General features: G+C 36.4%; 1 protein-coding gene across 5 annotated transcripts in view; it reads left to right on the forward strand.

The window, feature by feature from the left end:
* LOC120416047 (cuticlin-4) overlaps positions 1–25276 on the forward strand; it is a 119323-nt gene that overhangs the window by 43038 nt on the left and 51009 nt on the right. For all 5 annotated transcript variants that reach the window (XM_039577705.2, XM_039577708.2, XM_039577706.2 and 2 more), the window contains one exon: positions 20425–20470. In XM_039577705.2, the coding sequence (XP_039433639.1) occupies positions 20425–20470 (46 nt within the window). The remainder of the gene's footprint in view (positions 1–20424; positions 20471–25276) is intronic.

The following is a 25276-nucleotide window of genomic DNA, read 5'->3' on the forward strand; positions in this document are numbered from 1 at the left end:
TTTTTATTTGTTTTATTTTATCACCATCGTGTTCCCGGACAATTTATCATAATAATCAATGTAAACCTCAATCTAAAATAAACTATTGGCGAGTTACTGCGATTTTAATGAAAAAAGTTTGATTGCGCAGCACTCTGTCCTATGAATTCAAATTCGAAATAAGTTTCTCACATATAAAAACCGAACTATGAAACCTGTAGAAAGACTTTTGCTCAAATAGTTCCAAAGTTGCCAAAAATTGTAAAATGGTCCAATCAGCACCAAACTTGGGATTTTTGTTAACTATCGATAGATGGACGTTCCCTCCAAGTTTTGTCAAAATCGGTGAATTTCGAATCCAAAAGTGTACCTACCCAGTGGACCTGGAATGACCCAAATACCAGTTAAATGGTCAAAACTTGAGACAGCTTTCCCAGATACTCGTTTAGAAGTTATTTCGGATAATAATCCAACGAGAAGTCAGTCTACTGATCCGGACATAGTTTTTCCTACAAATAAGTGAAATCTGGCTTCAAAAAAAGTACATAAATATCACTAAGGGAGCGTTCTTTTATTACGGAACGCAAAAAATCAGATTTTAAGACCCCCCTCCCCCCCCCCCCCTCTTATCAAAATTTCCATACAAATTTTAAAATTTTTGTATGGAGCGTAACACGTCCTCCAACCCCCCCCCCCCCCCCCCCCCCCCCAACTGCGTTACGTAATAAAAGAATGCTCCCTAAGGTCGTCATAACTAGATGTAGTGTTGCCAGATCATCAAACTTCATTTTTAGAGCAAGATTATAGCCTTACCTTACCCGTATTTTTTTCTGGATTGTGAATTAGTGTGTAAGATGCTATCCTGTTATATCTTTCGAAAAAAAAATATAATAGGGTCATGTTTAAATCATTCTGTGACGAGCTTTCAAAATCAATTTTGAATCTTGAAAAATCTACAAATAAAAAAATGTATAAAATACAAGTCGCAGAGATGCCATACCACGTTTTATTCGCAAATCACCGTTAATTTTACATCAGCTAACCTCAAAGCCATTCCGTGCCAACCGGAACGCTCGTAATGCTCATTCCTAACAACCTTTCCAAGCGCAGTCCAAATCCGCTAGCTAACAGCGCGATTGTACGCGAGCCTCCCTCCCGAAGCTAAAACCTGGTGAAAGGAGTCCCTCCTTCAGGGTCCTTCGTCGTGAACGGCTCGCAGTCCACGTCCGCAACGGCATCGAATTGATCAAACATTCAATATCCAAGTCCGCGCACCGCGGCCAGCTTACTCGGTTAGGGGTGTCAACGCCATAAACATTCATTTATGCAGCAGCAGCCCATTAAGTCATACGGATTGCGGAAACCGTGAGCAGGCTTGCTAGTTCCTCCTCCATTCACCATAGTTCGCGATAAAACTGACTGAGACCTGATCATGGTACAAGCAAAAAAATAAGTGAGAACCAGCCCGTCGTTACTAGCCGATCCGAGGTTATTGGAACTGGTTTAACTAGGTGCTGTGTGCGCCGCAATGGTCACCTGGGTCTCGTTTGGTTGGCAAACTCGACCCAGCGAGCGTATACCGTACGGTACCCCTTACAATACCCAATCAATATCTACCAGACCGGGCCAGAGGTCTGATGAAAAGTTCAACAAAACAGTCTGTGCGACCAAGCGATGACGAGAGGGGGGTGATGTAATATCAATTCACCTCCTTGAGGTACTACGGACAGTGATGCCAGCCAGGCACTACTGGATCAGAGCGGTGCTATTGAGGAAAGTGTTATGGCAGAAAGCACAACAACTGCAGATTGCTAGTGGCTGCTGCTGTTTTTGTGTAAAATGTCATCGATGGACGGACGGTTTGTTTGATTGGAACCTGTGCGTTGAGTTGAGTTTCATAACACCTGTCAATTGGCAATAAATCCATCTGTGGATCATGGGGTGTGAGTCTGGTCATATTTTCTCACGGCAGCTCTTTTTGATATGAACTAAATTCGTATCAATCGGAGGTACGGTATAAATATCAAGCAAAGGAAGAGCGATTATCTAATCGTTTATGGAGTTAATTTATTATAGCAAGGACTTTGACAATGTAGCACTATGTGATTCAGTAATATTTGATCGTTTTCATTTAAGGTGAAGCCGTTGATCATTTTTAAAGAAAATTGATCATCACTATGAAATATTCTGTATAAATTTCATTTCAACGAATATCTGCACCAAAAATGAATCAACAAGTGCCGGTTGTTGCCTTCTTGAAGCCACTGAAGGAATTTTTGCTCTAAATCAAATGTGTTTCAAAATTTTTGCCCAAGTTCGCAATCATTGATTAATGACGATTTCCAAAGGAACCAAAAGGTTACCAAAAGGAATAAGCATGTGTAGGGCACTATTCTAAACAACTTGTTGAAGGAATTTTGTCAAAATATTGAAAGCGACGCAAAATGTATAACTTTGAACGAAAAATCATGACAATGATGGAAGTCTTCACGTTAAGGGACCATCCAAAAACCCCGTGGACACCTGGGGGGGGGGGGGGTGAGGGTTGGCCGATTGTTCACGCTCCATACAAAAAAGATTTTATTTGTAAGGAAATTGTCCATGATGGGGAGAGGATTGAGATTTCAAAAAAAAGTGTCCACGTGGTTTGTGGGTGGTCCCTAAACATATTTTCAAAATTCCATACAAAGTTACAATACATTTTAAATGGGTCATTCTCTGCCAACTTACATGTAATCGGAAAAAGTTGCTCTACCCCTCATCTCTTATCGGGTTTTATTCGGTTCTTGATCAGAAATCCGAGTTCCATCTTTCATTTTTGAACATTCGAAAAAAGACGTGTTTTAATTAAGTGCAGATATGGGCATGGGTAGCAAAGGGGGTTTTATGTAACATTCGACGACTGATTTAGATGCGTACTCAAATTTGGAAAAAAAGGTTTTTTTGGAATTTTTATAAAGCCATCATCTCGGAAGTCCCCCCCCTGTTGCAAATGGAATTTACTAATTGGAAGAACTTAGAAAACAATATGACGCTCTTAAAATAACTTTTGAGTTTTGGTATTAATTCCATACAAGGGCCTGAAAAATTGTTTATAAATTAACAGTTTATTTTTTAGATAAATTCTAGAATTCCTGCTCATAAGTAGATACAAACATTTAATATATTTGTTATATATAACCTGTATACTTTCCATGTGACCCTACAAGGTTAAGGTAAAGTAAGATTTTTGTCAAAAGCAAGCCCATGATCTTTAACTTAATCCTCCCACATTAAAATTATCACGTTCTTTTTAATATTGTGATAATTTTTATGGTTTAAGCCCTTAGTTTATAAGGAAAAATAATATGTTTTGCAGCATCTGGAGTCATTTTCCATTCTTTGAAATAAAAATGGAAAATATCCAAGCTTGTTTGTAATTTTCTTGTGCTGACACGAAGGTTTCTACCTTTGGGAAGACGCTTGTATCTTTAGCAAAAACGGGTTTTTATGCAAAAGATAAAACAATTTAACTCTGAAAACTGGTTTAGTGTTTGCCACAGTAAAAAAGAATGTGTGAATTTGGAAGGTGTAATTGTGGAAGGTTCATTATTACCCCTTTTATGGTGTTATTTTATCTCAATATTGACTGAAAATTGTCATTACACCAGAAAAGTAATAAAATTACACATTTTCAGAGGTAAAATAAAACATTTTTTTTGACATAAAAGACCTTCCAAGATGTAATATTACCATGATTTTTTTAATGTTGATACGAACTTGTTCTTTTGATCAGAAGAATGAGATGAAAATATTTTGATATTGCAGAAAAAGGTATGTTTTCTAATTTCGGTTTTGTTGTTATTCCATTCTTTCAAGAATGAGCAGCTAGAAAATTTCATGAAAAAATGTCTGATCTGAAAAATATTTCAAAGGATTTTCATTCGCTTAAAATAGGGTATATGGCCCTATTTTGGACCTACTATGCAAAGCGTCAACATATTTCGCATAGTTCTCAGGAACGGTCTAACTAATTTGATTCGTTTCAGGATTGTTTTGTGCCTTAATTTATGCTTAACAAAGTGTACTATTGAAAATTTAAAATAATTTAACCATTCCATTGTAATCAGCATTTCAAGTAAAACATTTTTTGGATGCTTTTTGGACTTATTGAATGTATTTTGGAGACATCGCTGAACCTATTTTGGACCCACACTCTGATTGGTTGAAATTTTGACAACTTGAATTGCGGCGTGCGGCGTCAACACGCACACTTACAAAAACTCGGTTTGATAAACCAAAGGGCCTATCCACGATTTGAATTGGAAAATATTTATTTCAGAATTTAAATAATTATTATAAAATAATGGATTTAAATTTGAAAACGTGTTTTAATCATATTGAATGGAAACTCACGCATCTTTAGCAGGTCTCTGTCCTATTTACAATTTGCATATTCTTACGACCTAATTGTTCAAGCATTAGAACATAAAAGACAACCCGTTATTACTCGCAATAAAAACACCTTATCTTAAAATTAAATGAATGACACAGATACATAACAAGTTACAATGAAAAAAGGTTCTAAATTTTAGGCAGAGCTTATGTTCAAATATTATTAAAACATCTAGAAATTTAAAGAGAGATTATAGCTTGTAACTTGGTGTAAAACTTTCTCATCTGTCATGTTAAACTTTACAGTTGCTTGTTTGTCTTGTTAAAAGCAGATTTGAGGTTTTCAAACATTATTTTTACTTCGAACTTACCATCACTTAGGTTGCTGATATAATTTTTAAGAAAATCATTTATGTCAATACTTAGTTAATTATGTTTATAAGCTTTTTAATATGATACATTTAAATTTTAGGTAATATTGTAAAAATTCAGAACTTTGCCTGAAATTCGTTGAAACTAGTTTTGTTTATTAAATTATGGATTTATATTACATGTATAACTGAATTTAAAGAATGAATCAAAAATTTTCACATTTTAAATGAAATTTGTTTTACTGTAAATTATGAGATTTTTTTAAATTATGTTTCAAAAACAAATAATATTTAATAATATTTATATTACTTATTTTACCTTTTCCTAGTAGAAGATTGTCCGAAGAATCCGAAAATGCATTCCGTTTTACGATTCAAAATCATGTTCATTGAAAAAATCATGACACGTTGAGAAGATGAAAATAAAGCTTAAAAAGCTTTAAAAAGCTCGTCCTAAAAGCCATCACGATCTCCGACACATATTTGATTTTATTTCTGAACCAAACCAAATTTTGTTTGTTTTCCAGTAAAGAGCATCTAAAAGACGTGCAGATAATAATTCAAAGCATTTTTTATTTATAATTCGTAAATTGATCGAGAACTAATCGAAAAATTCATTTGTTACAAATAGCGCTTAGGATCTTTTTTAAACTAACTCAAGAATTTTTTAAATTTAATTCATACGGCTTTTTCAAAAACCACTCGTAAGCGATGTTGACAGCTCCTGTCACGGTGACAGCTGACGATTTAATGAACTAGACTCTTTAGGTTTTTCAATCGTTTCCTTTTCAATTCCAACAGGGTAGCCAGTTTGCATTTTTTGAAGCAAAAATTAAAAATATATGCGGCTAAATTGGTGATAATGATGTTAAGACAAAAATAAATCAACATCAGTTTAAATTTTGAGATACTTTGCAATCGGTCCTAACAATCATCTAAATCTCTAGCATCAATTTGCATTTTTATCGTTTAAAAAACATATTTTCATTGTTTCTGTTAATCATTTGCTTTTTAAAGCTTAGATTTCATTCAAATAATTACAGTAAAGAAATTCAATTCAAAATATTAAATTAAAAAATTTTAATCAATTTCAATGAAATATCGAAATAAATTGATAAAAAAAAACTGGCAACACCTTGTTATGCATGTGTTGTTGATAGCCTTGAACCGACGGCAAAGTAGCTCCAAAAACTGATCCAACGCGACTGATTTGAAAAAATATTTTGAAATGAGTTTTTTTCGATAATAGAATAGTTATTTCAATGGTTTAGTGACGGAAAACAAGAAAGAATTAAATAAACAACAGTTACATTGCTCGGAAACCGGACGAAATTGCTTGGTGTCAGTGCAAAACAGAAAAAATCATCAAGGTGTCGCGAGCCAAATCTGATAAGCAACGAGGCCGGAATTTTTGGACCTAATCGATGTGCTAGGAAAATGAAAGGAAGTTCGAATGGCGTTGGAAAAAGTGGCTGAAAAAGCGGAAATAATCAAAAATGTTAACATTTTTGGAAGAGGTAAGATACAAAACGATCCTGCCTACACTTTCTGTTGGTTGGATTCAGTGAATTCGTACTTTAAAAGCCTGAACTACCTCGATTAATAAAAATAGGTCCAAAATAGGTACTAGGTCCAAAATAGGGTCATATACCCTATTTTTCTCTTGTTTCTGTAATGTTTGCGTGTTTTTTTTTTCATTCTTTCAAACTCCTTAAAAGCATTTTCAAGCAATTGTTTGAATCCAATAATACCATTAAATTCTTTCAAATTTATTTATTCTGTTTATTTCATATTATTTCTAAAATTATTTAATGTTGTTTCACATTTATACTTTTTTAAATTATTTCATTCTTATCATTTCCCGTAATCGTGAATTGTGTTCATGAATGGGAGAACCACGATGTAATTTATTCATGAGTATGAAATGGTGCATTTGCACTATAAACGTGAATATATTCCTTCGTGGTTTACAAATTCATGAACACAATTCACGATTACGGAATTGACTTTTTTCGTGCAGCACCTCCTTTCAAAACTTATGAGAAAATTAAACTTGAACATGTCTTAAAGAATATTAAGTTGAGATTTTTTGGATTGTATGGTTCTTTCAACCATGAACATTTCTTTTATATATTATATTAGGATTTAACAAAAATAAATTTTTGGTGGGCATTCATTCGTTGTTCCAAATCCCAAATATGAGCTTGATTGGACGTTACAGGAGCTGGCGCTTTGCATATAATTTTTAAATGGGACTTAACACGTAAAAAACGTTTCAAAAATGTCCTTTAAAATTTGTAATTTATTTTTAATTTTATTTCGATTTTTCGAACAAAATTCTGGTTTGTGCCGAGCTTAAGAGTGCTCCAAACTTCAATGTTATACATACCAAAACATACGTAGGGATCTAGCCAACACGCCAGCGACGTTGAAAATAAACGCTTTAGTGGCAAAAATGCTTCAAATTTGTAATTAAAAAAAAAATCTCTTTTTTACAGGTTAAATCCCATTTAAAATTCAAATGCAATACACCAGCTCCTGTTAAGTCCAATCAAGCTCATATTAAGGATTTGGGTTCAGTATGCCCACTTGAGCAAACCCCTGTATGCCCATGACAAAGTCATTTTTGTTACATCCTAACATTATATTTTTATATTCTGGATTAATGCACTGTTAAGGATCAATTCGTTGGTCGGTAATAAAGCTGTTGTAGTTTTCAGTTGACAATGTATGGCACAAAGAGAAGGCACCAAATACCTATATTTACACTTAGAATTTTACGCCTCGGGATTCGAACCGATAACCTCTGGATTGTGAGTCCAGTGCGTGGTCCGATTGATCCACACAGACAGCCCTATACCTAAAAAAATTAAAGTGAGTGAAGTTTGACTTAATCGATTTCTTTATAATTGAATTCAATTTAAAAATGATTTAAAGACCTGCAGCTAAGTCTAAAAAAACAAATCGATCAGAAAATGCCTGCTTGATATACAGATTTCTACATGTTTTCATGTTACTTTTGTATGGACAGCCTTCAAAATTGCATGGAAACTTGGGTGGAGAAACAACTGAAACAACATGGCAAATTCAAACATAAAATTGATGGAAAAAGCAGAAATTTGTTAACAACGAAATAAAAATTCTCTTCAATTTGCCAGTGGAAGTTGTTTGCTTAACAGATGTCTGCATCAAGTAAACAACGCAATTCGAGGTGCATTATCTGTTCCTGCGATTTCCTTGAAGCGTTGTTTCGAACGTGTTGACCTCAATATCTACCATGTTCAAGGGACGATTATGATTCAATTAATTGCCTGTTCCAGACACACGCATACCACGATTAGTCATGCACCAGTTCCCAATCCTCCCGACAATGAATCGCTTCAAAACTCTTTATGCTCCCGATACCACCCTCTGCATTTTGAACCGTAATCAGCATAATCATCTTCCCACATCCCGTTGGGAACCGGTACACGGAAAGGGGAGCGGGAATCGCAAAAGGAGAAAGTGAAATTCTAATTCAACACAGCCGCGGAGGAAGATTCACTTTCAAAACCATGTCGACGAGACCACAGAGGCAAGGTTGCGTTCAACCAACATATCTCAATTACTTCCTCCATCATCATCGGCAGCAGCACCACCATCATCATCAACGCCGTTTATGGCCTAACCCTATTGTATACGCGCGCGCACGCCATGAACTTCTTCCCCTGCGCGCGCGCGTATGACCTCGATGTAGAACAGTGTTGATGATCAGCAGCACTGGGGGCAGCTTTATTGGCCCACGGGGCTTTCACTCAGCTGATGACTGCCGGCCGCACTCTCAATTGAATGGTTCTCACCCTCGATCGCTCGAGCGTTCCCGCGGACCTTTAGCTACCGAGCAAACGGCCATTAGGGGAGATTGGGTCATTTCATCGAATGATCGATTCGTCGGATAGTCGCTCAACAGAGGCTTACACAGAAAAAAATAATGTAAATTTGGAAGCTGTAATTTTGGAAGGTTGAATATTACCTCTTTTATGATGTAATTTTACCTCATTTTAGACTGAAAAAATGACATTACACCAGAAAAGTGGTAAAATTAAACATTTCCAGAGGTAAAATTACACCTTTTTTTTGACATAAAAGATGTACCCCTTCCCAGATGTAATATTACCACGATTTTTTTTTTCTGTGTAGAAGCGAGATTTAATTTTTTTTTTCGAAGAAATTACCGTTTCTTCAAACCTGCTCTCCCCTACCAGCCTCGCTGCTCATCTCGTGGCGCACCACTTTTACTCGGGTCTCACCTTGCCTTGGCATACAAATTGACGGTTCGCGCACGTGAAAAGAATAAAAGAAAAGGTGAGCATGAAATTGGCCGAGCCCACTTCCTCAACGCTCGAAATTACACCTTTGTACCCGAATGCAAACTTCCACCAAGAGTTGACTTCGCGCTCGAAGAAAGTGATGCAGTCGAGGCTCTACACTTGACCTAGATCGTGGCGCGGGGGTTTCTCCTTTTTCGGCCGGTCATGGATATGTTAATTACCTGCAGGCTCGTCGACTCGTCGCGCGGGGGGTTCCAGCTGGACCGGCTGGATAAACAAGGTCGCGCGGTTGATGGACGGTATCGCAGCATAGAAGCCAGCTTCCGCATCTGGAAGGGGAGATAAGCACCGCCACGACCGGTTGGCTCTGATGTGCTCGCGGTGAAATGGAGTGTCCGCTGAAAGTATCGCGCCGGGGAGATGCGTTTTATTGCTCATAATGTTTGACCCACTTTGGGTGATTTCTGATGTTGGGGACGATGGCGAGTGAGAGAAAGAGGCCTTAATTGGGGGTTGGAATTGGCCGGCGAAGCCGGTTCAGATCAAGATCATGGAAAGTGATACGCAATTTCGCGGCTGGTCGGGTAAATTTAGAGTGCCAACGCTTTCTCGCGGGTTTTTTGTCGTCTAATTTTCCATACGGAAATTGAAAGTGGTGGAAATTGGGAGCGCAAATTGTCAACGGTTCGACGTGTGCACCGTGGGACGCAAATTGGAAGACTTTTGTCGAAATTTTTGAAAGCTTTTTGAAAGATTTTTTTTTTTTTTTTTTTTGCTGGATGTAAAATGTTTTAATTAGCTGTAGAACTGTAAGCGGCATTATTTCAATTTACAATTAAAAAGTTCTTTGGTTTAAAAATTCGTCTTCAAATAACATTAATAAGTCAGACTATAAATCAATTTCTGATGATTTTTGATAAAGGTTATCAATCAATCAAGTTTCCCTTATATATTTTCGTCTTTGACTATAGATTTTATTTCACAAACATTATAATACTTTAAAAAATTTGCATGAAACTATTAACTCCCTGTTTTGGAATTCTGATAAGATTTAGTTGCTCCAGTTTTGATCTGAATTTAGAATGGAATTTGAATAAATTTAATTGATTAATTTTTCACATTTTAATTCTTCTTCTGGAAAGCATTCCTAAACCCAATAAAATTAATTCATCTAAAAGATGTTTTATAGGTTATGATCCGGAGAACAACTTTGTACAACATCGCAAAGCGCTAACAATTGATCCCGGTAAGCTACAGGTTAATTTTTAGAGCATATTTTGAAACATTGCCGAAAAACGTAAACTCCAAAAAACACCCAGTATCTTTTCGGGATCAATTCTTAGTCCCTTGCGATATTCTACAAAGTTGTTCTCCGGATCAAAACCTATAAAAAATCTTATGATGATTAAATTTTAATGGGTTTAGGAATAAGATGTCAAAAGTTACAATTCTCCATAGTACATTGATTTCTACTGTGCAATATAAATCGATCATTTTCAAAAATTTGAAGAGATTTTTTTTTGTTCGATTTGGTATCTTTGGCAATGTTGTATGTATTGATGGGAACTATTCAGAAGACAAAAAAATGGTACGCGTTAAAAAATCCGATTTTTAATTAACTTTTTTCTCAAAAAAAAAAGAATTTTACGAAATCCATGTTTATTTTTTTTTCTTTTTGGTTTAGGCGAAAACCGTAAATTTTGAGCCATGGAAAAGTAAGGAAAGTATGTATTTTTTGAAAAATACAAATTATCTTGAACATAATTGTTGACTTCACTTTAAAAAGTAAAATCAAATTTGGATTAAAAAGGTACTCAACAGATTTTGTGCACCGTTTTCAAGATATAACCACTTAAAGTTGAATTCAAACTGATAAATTCCAGTTTTTTAGGGGTCTATTCCTGATTTTTTTCGAAGAGTTCATAAAATTTCCAGTAACATTGCCCAAAAGAAGATTGCACCTTTGGTTGCTAAGTACAGCGAATAAAAGAAAAAGAAATAAGAAAATTGAAGTTTTCTATGTTTCATTCAAACAGCCTTTTATGATCTAGTACCAACTGAAACAAAAAAAAAGAAACATTTTTGATTTTTTTTATCTGTTCTGAAATAATTTATAAAATTATGGAATAAAGACTAACATTTCAAAATTCTTAAGTACGCAATATTACGTTCTTTTGAAAGGTTAGAGTTATTTCCAAAATTTCAAAAGTAATTTTTTCGAAAATATCTACAAAATTTCACAAATGTTTCATTTTTCAACATTGAAAATAGGGCTTTTAGTTTCAAAAATATTTTTTCTGCAAGATAAATGGCTGTTTTTATGAGACTAAAGAAATAAATTTTCTTGTTCCTTGTTTCTTGTTCTTTTACTCGCTGTATTTCAGGAACCAGAGGTCCTATCTTCAATGTCTCTTAGGCAACTTGTTTGAAATTTTCTGAACCTTTCGAAAAAAAAATGGACAGCAATCATTGAAACTATTCGAAAAAAATCTGCGTTCAAACTTTATGTGGCTATATCTAGCAAAAGGGTGAACTTTATCAAAAAATATGTAAAGGACTTTTCAACTGCACATTTCCACAAAAAAATTATAGCTCGGTGGCAACACTTTTGTCCGTATGGCTCAAAAGTTGCGGTCAGAGCTGAAAATGTCAGAATCGTCAGAATGTCAAAAAAGAATCGTGTTTTGGTCAATACAAAATCGGATTTGTAAAATCACTATTTTATAATTTTGATGAGATAAATTTATTAGAACCAATAACAAATTCTGCCTTCAAAACTGAAAGTGAATTTTCAATATTCACATCAGTCATCACCCCATGCATAAAAACTGAATAATATAAACTGTGTATTATGATTGACTTAAACATGAGTCAGATAAAAACAGATATAAATGACAACAAACAACCTTTTTAAATGTTCTTTCTCTCATTTTATGTTCATCCTAGCAAGAAAAACTTGAAAACAAGGAAATGGGCCTCGATCAGCGACTAAATCCTATTAAAAGTTGATTAAACTCATCTCCGCGCGTAATGCGATAATTCCACGCTCTTTAAGAGCATTTGCGCGCGCGTACCACCAGCAGAACCACGGCTGGCCGTCAGTCGCCCGTCCGATCATTTGCGCCTCGGGCCACAATCCGCATAGCTTAAACGCTAAGGTCCAAGCTGTTGGAGCTGGTCACAAGAGGTCCATGGGGAGGCTAGAGTAACGGCATCTAATGGCATGCGCGCATCTCGCTTAGGCTCTCTATCCCTTATTCAAGAAATATAATCAGTAGCCCATTCCAGCGGTCCTACACGTGAAGAAGACGAGAGGGCTCGTAACGATCTTCAATGGCCGCAATAACTTAGAAGCCACCCGGGGGGCGCACTCGAGTGCCAATATATATATAGGAAGCGAACCGTCTTCTAGGTCAACATGGTCAGCTGTCATCGTGTGGTGCATACGGTGACCATTAACAACAACTACGACCATGGTCAGCTAACGGCAACTCTGCGTACCCTTTCTGCAGCAGACGGTATGTGCAGTCAGTACATCCAGGAAAGAACGATGCAACAAAATCATAATAAAATATAGGAAACTGCATTGCGCCGCGGGGATGCGCCCAACGCATGACCCTCTTTCACCAATGGAAGGTTTCTCGCTTTTTTCCGCGTTAAAGTCGCGACCACCTCTGGACAAACATGGCCATGCGAGGTCATTCTTTATTGCGGGGATGCTCTGTTGACACAAATGCCATTTTCAATTCAATTTTGGAATCAACAGAACAAACCCTCCGTCAAGAGAGCACCACCCAAACGGTCCACGTTCTCCGAGTTGCCCACGAAGAATAGCACCACGAGAATTGCGGCACCGCCCAACACGGTCCGTTCTGCTGGGACACAATGGTCAACCCCTGGTCATCTAATCGAATCAGCAACGGAGGATGGCCCCCGAGAGATCGTGTGAGGGCGAGCATCGACGTCCACATATAATGGAACGTACGTGACTCAACACATTGCGGGGCTTTTAGAACCCCTTTTGCTAGCCGAAGACCCGGTTATCTTCAACACTTTTACGACGACCCTCGCGTTTGTTTGAGCGAGGGTGATTATGCAATAGTCATGTTAGCCTTAATTTGCATCTTTGGCACACGCAAGCCAGATGTGTGCTTTTAGCTTAACTGTTTAAAGAGAGATTCTGCAAATGGTTGGGACGAGCTGCGTCTTCTTGGGCTTGGCTCGGTCTACAGGCGTTATTGTTGTTGATGATTGAGCAGGAAATGGCCGTTAGAAGTTAAGGAGGGTAGAACGTTTTAGAAGCTCGGTGCAAACCTCAATTCTATTGTGCCTGGTAATTGTTAGGAAATGGACTGAGCTTTGTTGTTATTTTTTTACTCTACTGTGATGAAGACACTTAAGGGCCCTGCACACCAACTAATTACCATACTAGACAAACTGGCGAGATGTGTGTACCTTATTAAACCTTGTGCTAGTGAGACCACCTTGTGTTCTGCCAACGCTGGCGAGATCATAATTGACAGCATAACAGCATCGGATGTAGATGGAAGATTCCATTATATTGTTAGAAGAATCTTGTTTTAAACGGTATTTTGTTTTTGCTGCCATTTGAGCTGATATGTTTTGCATAAACATCATTGCAGATGCATGTTTGCGCAAAGTCAGGCTATAGTAAATGTGATTCTTGACAGACATGGTATTAAATAACTTCCGGATTGTATCGTAATAGTTTAATCATTTTTGGGTTCTCCTGTCCTTTTGAATTTGACTTTTATATTTTTATGTTTTCCAGGCCTATATCAAGTTGAAAATTCCAAATTTAAAGGCCACGTGGATTATGCATGTTCTCTAAACTATTACTCGAAACCGAGGTCGATTTAAGACTTGATTGAGCTTTTGAAAATATTTAAAAAAATTGCTGCATTTTCGATATGGAATTACAATTTTCTCTAAGGAACTAGATTCGGCATTATTTTTCACTATGCCTTAAAAGATCGAATACAAAAAAAAGTTTTATGGGAATCCTACTTTAAGTGAAAATAAAGTTGGATGAAGAAATGAGATTTTTCCAAAACCGGGAATTCCTGAATCCCGGGAATTTTTATATTAAGTACCTATCGGGAATTCCCAGCACTGAAAAAAAGTTTTGGGTTGAAATTTCAGATTTGGTTGTGGAAATAGATTAATAGTTGAATATTTAGTATTCGATAAGAATATTGAAATCATTAAAATTTGGAATCGGCATGTGTCATCATTAATTTGTTATTTTTTTTATTTTCAATTTAATTTTAGATATTGTTAAACAAAATTTCGTATATTTGTGATTTTAAATTTTAAAATATCATGTCATCTATCAAATGTAACGAATTAAAGCAGGTGTTTTTGCCTTTTTTGCATATTTTTTTGATTTTTTTCGTTGATTTCGATTAAAACAGGAACAGAACAAAACAATTCGTACCCCGATTTCCAAATTTGTTGCTCTAAATTCTACTGTACCTTTTCAGACTGCTGTCCCGATTTTCCCCAGTTGGCGGTAGTGACTTGATGATAATTTCTAAAATTTGTTTTATAAAAAACATTAAATTCTAAACATATATAAAATTTTACATTGACTTGTATAATTTTATTTTATTTTTCACAATTTCGATTACATTTTTAATCTTTTTTACACAAAAATGCAATTTTTTATCAAATAAATATTTTGAACATTACTTCCTTTTAAAGTAATTTTAATTGAAAAATGAGTAAAATTCTAACCAGATGAAAATTTTCTGATGTAAAATTACTGATTTTTGCCTTCCTCACCTTACTGAGGAAAGGCTATAAAATCACTTGGAAATTAAACTTCCTTATTTGACGTCCCAGACCCACCTTCATGTATACCTATCGACTCAGAATCGAATTCTGAGCAAATGTCTGTGTGTGTGGTGGGATGTTGATCAAAAAATTGTCACTCGATTATCTCGACATTGGCTGAACCGATTTTGTCCGTTTTTACCGTCATTCAATCCGTCTTGGGGTCCCATAAGTCGCTATTAAAAATTATGCAGTTTAGTTAAGTACTTCAAAAGTTATGCTAAAAAAACCATTTTAACAAAAGTCCGGAAGATTGTAAAAAGGGTGGTTTTTGTAAGAAAACCCGTCATGCTATACATTTTTAGAAAGGTATTTAAAAAACCTTTCCAACGCGTCTAAGACAATGAAGATCTGACAAATCTATCAAAAGTTATAAGCACTTAAGTGTTATTTATACGCTTTTTGGAAACCGGATCTCAGATATGTTGATGAAAACGTTGTCCGGACCTCTCATGCGACCTATCGTTGGATGGGTATTCAAAAGAGCATTTTAATGCGTCCAAAACATTGAAGATCTGACAACCCTATCAAAAGTTATAAGCACTTAAGTGTTATTTACGCAATTTTTGCATTTTGGATGGCACCCTTTAAATGTGAGGAAGGCACCAACCACCTGGATTTGGAGTAACGTTTTTTTACATCAAATCTGTCACCATTTCCTAATGAATATCACCATCATATTTGTACTAATGTCTTATAAAAAAATATTAATGGAAAAAATATAAATACAACTGACTTATTGAATTGGATTCACATTGGATTGAAAACGGTGGTTCATTTATAATCCAAAGCCAAACAAAGAACAAATAAACATTTTCTATTTTTTTGAAGCTATCTAAAAACTGCTGCCCTTGTTTAGATTGAAGTGTGGATTATCACCAATTAATAGTATTGAGCAAGGGTTTCCAGCAAGGCCTCAGACTGGCAAGTAATTAATAATAATTCTTTAATTACTTAGTAATTCATGGTAATTAGAGTAATTTAATGCACTTAATTGGTAATTAAAGTAATTTTTGAGTAATTAAAGTAATTGATTTTTTTTAATTGTACTTCTTCAACGAAACTATTTACTTTTTATATATATAATAGTATTTTATTAATTTCAAATAACATAATGAAACACAAAGATTAAAAAAGACTGACTCTGTATATAGAAGGCTTTAGGAGCGGCCGAGGCTGACTGGTTACGGTGTTCTCTTTCTAAGCGAATGGTCCTGGGTTCGATTCCCATCTGCTCCCAACGAGAAAGTATAGGAAATATAAATCTTGAAACACTGAACATGAACGAAAAATCAAAGTCGCCCGAGTCGGGGTTCGAACCCCCGTCCTTTGGATTGGTGAGCAAAAATGCTAACCACAAGACCATCACGGCTTGGTGAACGACGCCTGGAATTAGGAATACTGTTACTATCAAACTATATACGCGCTGGGTCCTTGTCCATTTGACAAGGGTTCGGAAGTTCTAAATAACGTTTGAACCCGATTGGTGCAAACGTTCTTCAGGGCGGGGCTTGTCGATAAAAGCTGAGGGACCTCGCGCTCGGCTAGCCAGCGTAGAAATGGGTCACCAAAGCTCGGCAGAGCTAACACCTTCCAAATGCCTATGCGAGTTATTTGTATGTATAGAATGAAGATCTAAAAATACATGGAAACAACTCAATTTGTAAGAAGCGACCGCGTGGTCCCGTTTGGTTGGTTGCACACACACACACACACACACACACACACACACACACACACACACACACACACACACACTCTGTATGTAGAAGGCCTTTTTCACCATAGTTCTCTCCTAAAACTCACTTAAAATTTATTTTCATCATGTTGTTTATCGAAACTGATTTTAATCCAGCAGAAATTTAATCCAATGTAAATGTCACATTCCACATTATCCGTATTTTCATTAACAGATTTTATTAATTTTCTTGAGAAAAAAAAAACAAGGAAAGTAATGTCAAACCAATGTTTGAAAAACATTTTAAAACTTAACGTTATTTTGATGAATTTCACAATTTTCAAGAAGCGCCGCTGCAAATATTTATCAAAGTTTATGTTTGGCTCGAAAAATCAGGGAGCCTTTTTTCAAACAACTTCTGTATTTTAAAGGCATTCGGCTTCCAATAAACTGAAAATATTAGATAAATTCATATGTATATTGCTTTTATGACAAACACGACATCAAAAAACGTAAGCCAACTTAAATAATCTTCTTTTGCAATTGATTGATAAGGGTTCGGTTGATTGAAACGTGAAACATAATGGAATTTCGAATCAGATAATGAACAGGTTAAATTGGCCATGAAACAATTATTATTGTTCATATCTAGTGTTTTTTTTATAAAAAAAGGTCCTATAAGCTATTGTGTTTTTTTTTTTATAATTATAGGACCTATTTAAAAAACCTCTTGATATCAATTGAGCTACTAAGTTTTTACCGGAAAATGGAATACTTAAATATAAATGTCAATTTTATAATAAAATAAAACAATTCCAAATTTCAAACCAATTAACTCGCTGTAGGATATCATGTAAACATCACTCAAAGTTTCAGCGCCCTCTAGTTGGGGGCATTTTTTACGTTTGATCGCCTATAGCTATTTTCAATAGAAATTATACGCAAAATTCCCAATATCCAGATTGGTACAAAAAAAAGTAAACAGCATAATTTTTGAAAGAGCTATCCAATGTGCAATTTATAAATAATTAAGTTTAGAACCATAAAAAAGAATACTTAAATTTAAAATAAATGTTTTTTTTTATCCTAGTTAAAAGTAATTCAGTAATTTATGTAATTAATCGTTTTGGACCAGTAACTTGAGCAATTAACTGGCAGACTGGCAAGTAATAATAATGAAAAACATATCAAATATAATAAAAACCTTGTAAAAACATAAATTTTATGACTGTTTCTAAAATTTACTGAGATCCCGGGATCCGGGGATTCAAAAAGATATTTTTCCCATTTCCCGTAAAATTAAAAACCTGGGTAAGTTGGATGCCCTTAGAAATGAGTTTTTGTTTCGAGCATTAATTTTTTTTCTGAGTATTTGCAATTTCTTAAAATGTTGTAGAACGATCTCAATTGTTTTAAAAATGGGAAAAGTGTTGATTTTTTAATCAAGTTTGTTTCGAAAATATATCGAATTTTTATTTTTATTTTGTTTGCGATCTAAAAATGATTTTCATTAAATTTAAGAAAGAGCACCGTTGAAAACTTCCAAACATGGTAACTGAATGTGAAGTAATATTAGCTTTATAGGGTACCTTAACACGAAAAAATAAATATTTTCCACCTCCAGAAATGTTTCTTCCACAGAGCGAAGAACCCATTTTCAATATTGTTCTTTGAAAAACAGGCGATTTGTTCCTGAGAATTTTATTTGAGAAAGTATTTTGTTATGAAAGTTCCTTTCTAGAGTTTTCTCTTTACAGGTTAAAACATAAGAAATCCTTAGCTTATGAACCTGTTTCAAAAAAAGTTTGAAATAATGAAACAACGAAAACAAAAAAGCAATGTCTTATTTTAAGAAAAATATCTAATTATACCAACTTTCTTATAAATTCCCTTTTTTATTGAAATAGGCGACAACAGTTATTCACAGCTAATTATTTCGCACTAAAGCACCAAGAATGTGTCGAAATACAGTTAAATTTTAACCAAATTCTACACCTCTTCACCATTAAAAGTACCCCCCCACTACAAGGAGGTCTTTAAACTCACACCGCTCTGGCCCGTTGGCCGTTTGCCGCCGCCATAGTTTTGGCGTTTTGGGGCGTCTGCCTATTAAACGTAAACGTTAGTCACGAGCACGAGCCCTCCTCGCCGGACTGGAGTGTAGTGGACCATTAAAGTGTGCAAAAAAAAGTGAGCTCAAATAAAATAAAATTAAAGCAAATTGCATGCGCGCCACGCCAGCTTGAGGTCCCTCTCTGGCTCTGGCTCGGGGAGTCGATGTACTCAATATTTTTAATTTGGTTCCACCGCGGTGAACGTGAAATGAATACTTAGTTACAGGGTATCGGTTACCTGTGGCATTTGGCGGCCAGTTCGTGACGGTCAGGTTAAAACTATCTCCCGCGCGGTGAATCGCTGAATCAGAGCATGCGGTTTGTGTTTGAAATGTTTGAGATTTGGTTATGATTGGGGGGGGCCTGGAGAAATCGAAATTTTGTGCTGTTGCGAACTTTTCATTTCACTTGGAAGCATTTTGAAAACAATTCGAGCTGCATTAAGGAGAGGTAAAATTAAACTAATGTTTGCCAGAAATGTTTGAATAAAAAAATTGAACTCACTTGTCAAATTTGGAATCTGTAATTGTCTAGACCATTTCACAAACAATTTATAAACAGTTCTAAAAAAATGACAATCAGTGTCAAAACAAAGTTCAAAATTAAGCCATAACTCTTTGGCGATAATTGACAACAAATTACCTTTCGACATCACCTTGAGGTGTCTAAATTTATCCCAGTTGACCAACCAACCCCAAGTCGGTCTTCGATCTTGCGGTTCGACACAGTTTCCATGCCAAAAATGGAACCTGCCCTGGCACCGCAGCAAAACCGCCACAACCTACAACCACCAGTCAGTCACGACTTTGACTTTGCGTGTGCTATCATTATTGCTAGTTTTGTCTGTCTTACACGAGTGCCAACCTACCGACGGAGTGCGTTGGCGTGATTGAACTGATCTTGCTAGTGCGGATTTCATGTGTGAAGGTAAAATTACCAATTTGTTAGGGTGGGTTGAATTTTAAATATTTTTTAAGTTCAAACAAATCGTTACATTCATTTAACCTCAACTATCTATTTTGAAACTACATATAAACTAGATACTTTTTAAGTCAATAAGAAATCGTTTCATATTTATGTGAAAAAATAACAACATAAAAAATAGGGTTTAGGGTCATAATTTCAATCCAACAATGATAAAATGTAAAACAATTTAAAAAAAATTAAACGAAAAGAAAATCTATCAAATTTTGAAGTTTTCTTCCCCCCTTTGATCCACCCTAACAACCACACCTTCAAAACAACAATCACAGCACACAATATGTTCTTTCCCGCTGCCAATTGGCCGCACTTGCCCAATACATGCATGCAATTTTGTAGGTGTTTGAATAATTATAGTTTTCATTGGCGCCAATTTGATCTGTTTAACAATCAGCCTCTCTCACCTAGGCCTGGCTCCAGCCGAATTCGGTGGGCGGTTGTTTTGAAAATTGCTGCCAAATTCACCTCTAGAAGGTCGGTTGGCCATCAACTCCCCAACTCTAATGAGCATAATCATTCACAAAACAAGTAAGGCTGATTGCTTTCGTGGAAAAAGTGCGAATTCGAAGGCGAACGAACTCCTTGGGCGATGGTCAGTTTGCGTTACTAAAGTGCATTTTTCAACTTGCCCAGCGGTCGGAATTTTTGCTCGTGGAGGCGCAAAATGCCGGAAACCATATAAGCTGCTTGCAGTTTTGTAAAACGAATGACGAGCCGTTACTAACCAGTGTTTTCTTTCTTGCTTTTTTTCTTCATTACAGACAATAGCCACTTTCACGCGATCCGCTCAGATTCCTTCCATCAAACGTAAGTACTAGTAGATATACTAATTAGTTCGACTATCGAAACAAAAAAAAGAGGGGAGGAGGTGTGTTTTTCGATTCGAACGAAGGTTTGCATCACGTACGGATTGGCGCGAAAAAAGTAATTCACCACTAGTTATTACTTTGTTTTGGGCTGACGTAACCAAGCGCAGGGTTTCGTTGAACCTTTGAGCAGTAGTGCATTGGCTTTACGAAACGATCTTAAAACTCAACATGTTCGATTTTTTTTTTCCACAGATCACCAGGTTAAAAAGTGTTCTCGACGCGATCCAGGAAGAACGGCTGAGTTAACCCGTTAGAAGCCTAAACATAATTGCCTTTTCCAATGACAAATGGCAAAACCAAACTTCCTCCGTCGTTGGCTATGCTTCACAGATTTGTATCCAGAGAACGAAGTCAACATCTCGTGTTTAGTTCTTTTTCGGAGCAGAAAGCCTACAGCTTTGGATTCCGGTTCGACATAGTTCGAAGTATCGAGCTCTCGGAATGTTTACGTTAACGAGATAGTTGCCTGTGAAAAAGGTGTTAAAACTTGAAGGTTGGATTTTTTAAATTACAATAAAAGTTAATAAACCTTAATTTTGTGAAGCAAATGCAATCAAAACCACTATTCCGTCTTCTGGAAAAAGTTTTCGAAGCATAGATTTTTTTTAAATCATTGATGTTCAATTTCGTAAAAAAAATCAAAGGCTGGGAAACTTGTCTACATATTTCATTTTTTGTACATTTAAAATCAAGCAGTTAGTTTCATACAAATAGGCTTGTAATGATAACTCATCAAAAGTGAGAGTTGGTCACAACACTATTTTTTCTCAAAAATCTGAAAATAGCGTGAAAGTTATATTTTCAATAAATTATAAATTTTCAAACACTCAAAATGTTTAAATGTGTACAGTGAACTCTCTCGTTGTCGATATTGAAGGGACCATTGAAATTTGAAGGGACTGAAAAATTTATTGACAGCTGGAGCAATATTGATATCGAGAAGATCGACAGCCAGAGAGTCCGCTGTAATTAAAATTTAATTCTTGGAAAAAGTATCTCTTAACAACATGATCTCTGACATTCAATGTCTAAGAACAAAAACTGTTTCAACCCTTCGAAGAACACCTTATATATATATTAGGGTGGGTACGTTTTTCAAAAAGTTCTCGGATCAAGTTTTAGTATGGTTCCCCTTGTAGGGCATGCCCATAGGGACTTTCATGCCAAATATCAGCTCATTTGGTTGTAAACTAGCTGCGCGCATCAGGGTTAAAGTTTACATGGGAATTACTATGGGAAATTGGAACTTTTTGTTCAAACGCTCCTACAGTAGCGTGGTTCACGGATATATGAAAAAGACAAAAGTGTTCAATTTCGTTTGCATCAACCGGAATTTTGAAGTACTATTATTTTTTACGTCAGGCAGCTACCACGTGGATGAAAAATCTGCAAAAAAATACAAATTTGCTATGCAAAGATTCAGAATTCGACTGAATAATATCAGGATTACTCGCAATGATCATTTTCTAGTTAAAAGAAAGTTTGCAATTGAATATTCCAGCCGTTTCTCACCCACGTGGTAGCTACCTGGCTATGGCGTCGCGGTGTGCATCATGCTTTCATAGCATGCTAAGGAAAATTTGATGCTTTTTCAGGGAAAACCGTTGATTCCGGAGACATCGGATTGTTTGCCGATGCGCCAGGTCTAGGGACAACGAATCCATTTCGTCACTTCTGTGCTATCTTGTGACAAACGCCATTTAGTACTTTTCGAGTAAATCGATTTTTAAAGATTAAAGTTGAATATTTTCACATCAGTTACTGATAGAATCATTCTGAATGAAGCGATCGGTTCGTACACTATCACTCAACAAACGCTCCAAGTATGAACTCATTTAGTAATACCTACTAAAAGATATAGTACAGAAAGTATACAAAAATCAGAAAAGCACGTGTAACGTAACAGAAAAGCACGGTGTAACGAATGTAAAGGTGTAACGGTGTATCCAATGTTGTGGTGTAACAATTTTATGATGTAATCAAACTACGGTGTGAAGAAATGTTACGGTGTAACGAATGTTGCGGTGTAACAATGTTACGGTGTAACAATGTTACGTTGTTACAATGTTACGGTGTAACAATGTTACGGTGTAACAATGTTACGGTGTAACAATGTTACATTGTTACAATGTTACATTGTTACAATGTTACGTTGTTACAATGTTACGGTGTAACAATGTTACGGTGTAACAATGTTACGGTGTAACAATGTTACATTGATACAATGTTACGTTGTTACAATGTTACGGTGTAACAATGTTACGGTGTAACAATGTTACGGTGTAACAATGTTACGGTGTAACAATGTTACGGTGTAACAATGTTACGGTGTAACAATGTTACGGTGTAACAATGTTACGGTGTAACAATGTTACGGTGTAACAATGTTACGGTGTAACGAATGTTGTGGTGTAACAAGTGTACGGTGTAATCATACTACGAAGTAACAAATGTTGCGGTGTAACAATGTTACGGTGTAATCATATTACGGTGTTACTATGTTACGGTGTAACCATACTGCGGTGTAACGAATATTGCGGTGTAACAATGTTACGGTGTGACCATACTACGGTGTAACGAATGTTACGGTGTAACGAATGTTACGGTGTAATGAATGTTATATTGGTGGCACACTTGTGACAACCGCCATACAAAACTCCATCAAAATATTGGTGGCACACTTGTGACAACCGCCATACAAATCGCCATCAAAATATTGGTGGCACACTTGTGACAACCGCCATACAAATCGCCATCAAAATATTGGTGGCACACTTGTGACAACCGCCATACAAATCGCCATCAAAATATTGGTGGCACACTTGTGACAACCGCCATACAAATCTCCATCAAAATATTTGTGGCACACTTGTGACAACGACCATACAAATCGCCATCAAAATATTGGTGGCACACTTGTGACAACCGTCATACAAATCGCCATCAAAATATTGGTGGCACACTTGTGACAACCGCCATACAAATCGCCATCAAAATATTGGTGGCACACTTGTGACAACCGCCATACAAATCGCCATCAAAATATTGGTGGCACACTTGTGACAACGACCATACAAATCGCCATCAAAATATTGGTGGCACACTTGTGACAACCGCCATACAAATCGCCATCAAAATATTGGTGGCACACTTGTGACAACCGCCATACAAATCGCCATCAAAATATTGGTGGCACACTTGTGACAACCGCCATACAAATCTCCATCAAAATATTTGTGGCACACTTGTGACAACGACCATACAAATCGCCATCAAAAAATTGGTGGCACACTTGTGACAACTGCCATACAAATCGCCATCAAAATATTGGTGGCACACTTGTGACAACCGCCATACAAATCGCCATCAAAATATTGGTGGCACACTTGTGACAACCGCCATACAAATCTCCATCAAAATATTTGTGGCACACTTGTGACAACGACCATACAAATCGCCATCAAAATATTGGTGGCACACTTGTGACAACCGCCATACAAATCGCCATCAAAATATTGGTGGCACACTTGTGACAACCGCCATACAAATCGCCATCAAAATATTGGTGGCACACTTGTGACAACCGCCATACAAATCTCCATCAAAATATTTGTGGCACACTTGTGACAACGACCATACAAATCGCCATCAAAATATTGGTGGCACACTTGTGACAACCGCCATACAAATCTCCATCAAAATATTTGTGGCACACTTGTGATAACCGCCATACAAATCGCCATCAAAATATTTGTGGCACACTTGTGACAACCGCCATACAAATCTCCATCAAAATATTGGTGGCACACTTGTGACAACCGCCATACAAATCGCCATCAAAATATTGGTGGCACACTTGTGACAACCGCCATACAAATCTCCATCAAAATATTTGTGGCACACTTGTGATAACCGCCATACAAATCGCCATCAAAATATTTGTGGCACACTTGTGACAACCGCCATACAAATCTCCATCAAAATATTGGTGGCACACTTGTGACAACCGCCATACAAATCGCCATCAAAATATTGGTGGCACACTTGTGACAACCGCCATACAAATCTCCATCAAAATATTTGTGGCACACTTGTGACAACCGCCATACAAATCGCCATCAAAATATTGCTGGCACACTTGTGACAACCGCCATACAAATCGCCATCAAAATATTGGTGGCACACTTGTGACAACCGCCATACAAATCGCCATCAAAATATTGGTGGCACACTTGTGACAACCGCCATACAAATCGCCATCAAAATATTGGTGGCACACTTGTGACAACCGCCATACAAATCTCCATCAAAATATTTGTGGCACACTTGTGACAACGACCATACAAATCGCCATCAAAATATTGGTGGCACACTTGTGACAACCGCCATACAAATCGCCATCAAAATATTGGTGGCACACTTGTGACAACCGCCATACAAAACTCCATCAACATTCAAATAGCCCTTTAATTAATTCGTAGGAACACACTTGTGACACGTAGTACATTTTCAATTCAAAAATGTTGTGCTCTCTTGTGATACGTGGTGTTATAAAATTAGACATAAATGTGTAGTGACATCTGTTGGTACCATACAGTTTTATAGCTTGCTTTTGCCTCTGCACGTGTCACAAGATAGCACAGAAAATTTGTTGAGAAAGTGGTCTATGTCACAAGTGTGCCCAACGATATCCCGGAAACGGAAACGAATTCCAAAAATCGGGTGATGGCATCTTGTAGCGTTT

This window comes from Culex pipiens, chromosome 3 (assembly GCF_016801865.2).
Source record: "Culex pipiens pallens isolate TS chromosome 3, TS_CPP_V2, whole genome shotgun sequence".
Classification (NCBI taxonomy): domain Eukaryota; kingdom Metazoa; phylum Arthropoda; class Insecta; order Diptera; family Culicidae; genus Culex; species Culex pipiens.